The sequence below is a fragment of the Panicum virgatum genome, chromosome 2N (genome assembly GCF_016808335.1).
Source record: "Panicum virgatum strain AP13 chromosome 2N, P.virgatum_v5, whole genome shotgun sequence".
Classification (NCBI taxonomy): domain Eukaryota; kingdom Viridiplantae; phylum Streptophyta; class Magnoliopsida; order Poales; family Poaceae; genus Panicum; species Panicum virgatum.
The window spans coordinates 55685913-55691765 of NC_053146.1; the positions used below are offsets into that span (position 1 = coordinate 55685913).

At 59.1% G+C, this 5853-nt stretch overlaps 1 protein-coding gene across 1 annotated transcript; it reads left to right on the forward strand.

Moving 5' to 3' along the window:
• Positions 1 to 1449: 1449 nt before the first annotated feature.
• LOC120658225 (putrescine hydroxycinnamoyltransferase 3-like) lies at positions 1450 to 3423 on the forward strand. The gene has a single exon (XM_039936461.1). It carries the CDS (start codon positions 1693 to 1695, stop codon positions 3010 to 3012), a length of 1320 nt encoding a protein of 439 aa, XP_039792395.1. The 5' UTR covers positions 1450 to 1692; the 3' UTR covers positions 3013 to 3423.
• The last annotated feature ends 2430 nt before the right edge of the window (positions 3424 to 5853 follow it).

Here is a 5853-nt window from a genome sequence, read left to right on the forward strand (position 1 = left end):
TCTGGAATTAATTAATTAATTAACTAACTAGGCTGTTTTAAATAGAATTTTATCTTGGACAAAGTCTTGATGATATATATGCATGGTTATTCAAAGTTGTTGCAATTTTTCGGCAAAAAACTACTACTATTGCCACACCATCCGCTATATTAACCGCTATCCGGTGTTGCTATTAGCTTACCGAGGGAATGATAGGCCTGAAGCCGTCCGGCGCGGCGATCGACCGCTCCTTCCGTGACCTTTGTGGGTTTTCTTTTCTGCGCCTGTTGACCTTTGACTCAGGAAAAGCAGCTAACGCTTATTCTTGCGTAATTTTTCCTGCCGACGAGAAAAGCAGATCGATCACTTTTGGCCGGCCGATACGGCTTCAGCTTTGCTTGAGCACCCTGTGGGTGTGGACGTGTGGTCAAGTTGGACCCGAACCCCGTCGTCCCGTGCTTTGTAGCTGAAACGGACAGTTCGTAGAAACCAGAAAAGATTCGGGCCCTTCCCACCTCATAAAACCCAGTAAATACAAAAAAATCATTACATCAATGTTTTGACACATATATGGAGTACTAAATAAAATCTATTTACAAAATTTTTTGCATAGATGGGTTGTAAATCGCGAGACGAATCTAATGAGTCTACTTAATCCATGTTTTGCAACAGTGGTGCTACAGTAACCACCCGCTAATTATGGATTAATTAGCATAATTAGATTCGTCTCGCGATTTACAACCCATTTGAGCAAAAAGTTTTGAAAATAGACTTCATTTAGTACTTCAAATTAATAAAATTCCATCGCAAAAATTTTTTGCGTTTCATCTAAACACGATCTTATAAAAACTGCTGAGAATTGGACCTGCATTGTGCTGACAAAAGATCTAACTAGGGCGACGCATCCGTGCAGGCAAAGCTCCAGCTTCTTTGTCTCGGAATCTAGGCTGTGTTCACTTCCCTCCAATTCCTCCAAATTTTTCATCACATCGAAATATTAAATATAATAAATGACTCAAGCATGAAGTATTAAATGTAGATAAATAAAAAAACTAATTGCATAATTTTGATGTACGTTGCGAGATGAATTTTTTGAGCCTAGTTAGCCTATGATATGACAATATTTACCACAAACAAACGAAAAGTGCTACAGTATACTACAGTATCTGATGTGAACTTTTTTGCCCGCTTTTCGCAGATCTAAACACACGGCTAGTTCGTGGCAGCTAGTACTAGTAGCGATTACGAGGACCCGGTTTCAGGCAGCACGTTGCGATTTGTAGAATCCTTGAACAGTCAACACACCTAGGAGGTAGCAACTAAAACGATCGGCCCGTTCAACGTTTTTTTCTAAATAAAATATTAATTGCAAGGGAGCCTTCTCCCACCAACCCTTCAATTTTCCCGCGCTTGGGTCTCCGTCCCCAGGGCGGCCCTTCTCCTATAAAACCAGCACGGCACGGGTCCAGCAAGACGTACAGCCCAAGGCGCCAAGCGAAGCGAAGCGAAGCGAGCAACAGGGAGTCGCACGGCAGCATTGCACGAGCCCTAGCTTGGAGCTAAGGCCGCGCCGTACACCAAAGCCCTTGCTTGCTCTCTCTCGCCGTTGCCGGCTCCTCTTCGCTTGCGGCGAAGAAGCTTAATCCCTCCGCGAAAGAACGACCGCACCGGCAGCGCGCTACTACCAACTAGCTAGCTAGCTCGACAGCGGCAATGGAGGTCAAGGTGCTGAGCTCCAAGCTCGTCAGGCCCGCCTACAATGCCGGCGCGGCCCCGGCGGCGGGCGAGTACATCCCGCTGTCCGTCTTCGACCGGGTGACGTACAACATGCAGATGGCCATCATCTACGCGTTCCCGCCGCCGGCGCCGTCCACGGCGGCCGTCGAGAGGGGGCTCGCCGCGGTGCTGGCCGAGTACCGCGCCTTCGCGGGGCAGCTGGGCGAGGCCCCCGACGGCACCCCGGCCGTGCTGCTCAACGACCGCGGCGCGCGCTTCGTGGAGGCGGCCGTGGACGCCGACCTCGTGGACATGGCGCCCGCCAAGCCCACCCCGGAGCTGCTGCGCCTGCACCCGGACCTCGAGGGGGACCTCCCGGAGGTGGTGCGCCTGCAGCTCACCAGGTTCCGCTGCGGCTCCCTCGCCGTGGGCTTCACGTCCAACCACGTCGCCGCGGACGGCCACGCCACCAGCAACTTCCTCGTCGCGTGGGGCCGCGCCACCAGGGGCCTCCCCACGGGGCTGCCCCCCGTGCACCACCAGGCGGGGCTCTTCAAGCCGCGCGCCTCGCCCCGCGTCGAGTTCGACCACCGCAGCAGGGAGTACCGCCTGCCGTCGCCCGCCGACGCCGACGAGCAGCTGCACGGCCACGGCGGGGAGGGCGGCGCCGCCGAGAACATCGTGATCCACAAGGCGCACTTCACCAAGGACTTCATCGCAGCGCTGCGCGGCAAGGCCTCGGAGGGCCGCGGCCGCCCGTTCAGCCGGTTCGAGACGATCCTGGCCCACCTGTGGCGCACCATGACGCGCGCCCGCGGGCTGAGCCCCGAGGAGACCTCGCAGATCCGTCTCTCCGTGGACGGGCGGCACCGGCTGGGCCTCCCCGCGGAGTACTTCGGCAACCTGGTCCTGTGGGCGTTCCCGACGGCGACGGTGGCGGACCTCCTGGGGCGGCCGCTGAGGCACGCGGCGCAGGTGATCCACGACGAGGTGGCCCGCGTGGACGGCGGCTACTTCCGGTCGTTCGTGGACTTCGCGAGCTCCGGCGCGGCGGAGCGGGAGGGCCTGGCGCCGAGCGCGGTGTGCAGGGACGTGCTGTGCCCGAACGTGGAGGTGGACAGCTGGCTGACGTTCCCGTTCTACGAGCTCGACTTCGGGACGGGGAGCCCGACCTACTTCATGCCGTCCTACTTCCCGACGGAGGGGATGCTGTTCCTGGTGCCGTCCTACATCGGCGACGGCAGCGTCGACGCCTTCGTCCCCGTCTTCCAGCACAACCTCGAGGCCTTCAAGGAGTGCTGCTACGCCATGGAGTAGGAGGAGATCGAGGGAACAAAAAAAAAAAGAAGAAGAAGAAGAAGCAAGGGGCTAGTACGTGCTGCGGTTGGTGGTGGAAGTCTGCAGGGAGGAGGGGTCGACGATTATTTGGTTTGGTTAATTTGGTTGCGGCGCACGCCACGGCGGCGTCGCTCATTGCACCGCGCGTGTGATGAGATCTTTAATACTCGTTGTTGTAGTCGAGTTCTTTTTTTTAGTTTCCGTCTTCTTCTGCATTGTTTAGTTTTTTTTCTTGACGAGTTGCTTCATTGCACCTCGATCGTCGGTCGGTCGAATGGAACCAGCAGGGGCATCTTCGTTGTTTCGGCATCGAGTTTTCGAGATGTAAATTACTGGTGTGGTTTTAATATATGAGGCTAATGGAAATAATACGGACCGCTCTTGATAAAACGCAGTGTTAATCATCTAATCATTGGCCGTGCCAGTTTGTGCAAAAACAATGCCCTAAAAAAAGCTGGTTCATCCGAACCGGCGGGGTAGGGTAGGTGGACGCAGAGACTCATCCAGGCGGGCGCGGTCGAGTCCCGCGGGCGGTCCTGCGGCAGCCACCACCCAACATCCAGGTGGCCACCTCCAAGCAGTCTCCGACGACGGCAGGAGGACCCAACATACTAGCAAAGGTCATAGCTGCCGGAGGCGTCTACCCACCGAATTTTCTTCCCCCAACGACCGTCGTCTTCCAGCCCCTCGCCCTTCCGCCCGTTGTCTTGGCGCGGCGCGGCACGCAACAGCGGCTGCCGCCTCCGCGCGTGGCGGCAGCACGCCCGCTCGCCAGCATCGTGCCGTGCGTGCTCCCGACTCTGTCTATCCAATCACCCCGCGGGCTGGGGCGCGGCGCACCGGTGAGCGGTGAGTTGGAGGCGGATGGCGAGCTAGCCACCGGCAGGCAGGCCCTCGTCGCCGCGGCCAGGCGGCGTCGCCGTCCCAGGAGTAGGGAAAATTGGCTGTGTAGCATCCAAAGATGCAGACTTTCGGAGAATACCATTAAAATTGTTCGGTCCTGTGAAATAACACCAAAACCTGCAAATGTTACCGTAAACTAGCATTCTGTCACGGAGGAGGAAACGACGTCAACTGCCCATCCATCTCACGGTCTGCTTCTCATCCGCCTCCACATCGAACTGCCGTTCGCGGCTCACGCGTCGGCCTTCTGTGCTCCGCCGGCCGCTCGCTCGCCCGCATGGCGCCCCACCCCGCTCGCCGGCCGCCCGCACGGCGCCGCGGCCCCCGCTAGCCAGCCCTCACCACCCTCGCCCTCCGCGGTTCTCGCTCACCTCGAGGAGGCCGCGCTCGGCGACGTCCAGCTCCCGCCGGACCTCCGCGAGCTCCTCGCCCTGGGCGTGCCCCCGGACCACCGGTCCCCGGTCGGGCTCTGCCGCCTTCGCTTCGCCGCGCAGGAGGTCCTGGCCGCGGTCGCCGCCGCGCTGCCCCTCGCCCCGGGCCGACGCGCCTCGCGCACAGGCCGCCGCCCACGGAGCTGCACGAGCGGTCTCCGCGCCGCCTAGCCAGCGGCCTCGCGCGTCCCCCGCACCGGTCTCATGCGCCGCCCACCAGAGGCCTCGTGTCCCTCTCCTTGCCCATCCCGATCCCGTCGGCGCTGCTCCACGCCGCCGCGAGGCTCCGCTGCCTCCCCCCTCCTCATCGCATTCCCCTCTCACCTGCGGGCCACGGCCGCGGCGGGGCCTGTGCCGCTGTCCTCCTCCCCGTTCGACGCCGCGAGAACGGTCGTGCGCTCGCCGTCCTGGGCCTCTTCTCCGCCTCTCGCTCCACTCCAGTAGCAGGGGCAGCCACCTTGCCCCTAGCGCGGCGGAGGTCGGCGCGCGCCCATCTCCTCGAGGAAGTCGCTGCCGTAGACCGGGCAGGCGACGGAGATGGACGGGCCTCGTCATCGCCACCGCCCCATGTTCCGCGCGCGCCGCCTGCTGCTTCGCCCGCCTCACCTGCTGCTCCGCGTCGTCACCCCATGCCCTACCCCCGCTGGCCGCCGCATCCTCCGGCGTCGACGATGTGGAGGGGCGGCGGGGAGGGGAGGGCCCTCCCCCCACGCCGCCACATTCGTGTCCCCAAGCGCCACCGCGGCCCCGCGGCAGGGGAGGGCGGCTGGGGAAGCGAGGGAGGAGAGGAGAAGGGCGGTAGGGAAGCTAGGGAAGAGATGGGAAGGGCAGCGGCGGAGCCAGGGGTGGCCGCGCTCATGACGAGGCTCTGGAGGCGCTAGCGGAAGGAGGAAGAAGGCTGTTGGGCTTGGCAAAAGAAGGAAGAAGGACGTCGTGACAACGAGTTAGCGCAAACGTGACGCTAATTTGAGGTAACGTTCGTAGTTTTTGGTGGTATTTCACGTGGCTGAACGATTTTAATGGTATTTTACAGAAGTCGCCGTCTAGCAATGCTATGAGACCAATTTTTCCTGAGAGTAGCCCCCCCCCCCCCCACCCCCAACGCCACCACCGCCGATCCGACCCATTCCTTGCCTCGGCGGCCGTGTGTTGAACGGGCGTACGCCGGGTCGTCCTGCCCGGGCGTACTTCGGGCTTCAAGTTCTGGGCCCGGCCATTGCGTCTTGCTCAGTTAGGCCCAGTCGGCTCTAGACAACCCGCACGATATACAGGCCATGTTTGGAGAATTAGCCCTTGAGCTTATTTGAGTACTAATGTTTAGCCTTGATTTTTTCTAAAAAATATTTAGCTCTTGATTTAGCCCTCTAAAGTTTAAAGATTTTTGGATCCATGTACTAATTTGCCTTTAATACATATTCCCTAATCAGACACTCTTTTTCACATGCAATAAATGGGGGAAAACCACTTATTGGTGGGTCTAGTTAAA

Coding starts and splice junctions, on each gene's coding strand:
- LOC120658225 (XM_039936461.1), top strand. CDS start 1,693: ATGGAGGTCAAGGTGCTGAGCTCCAAGCTCGTCAGGCCCGCCTACAAT.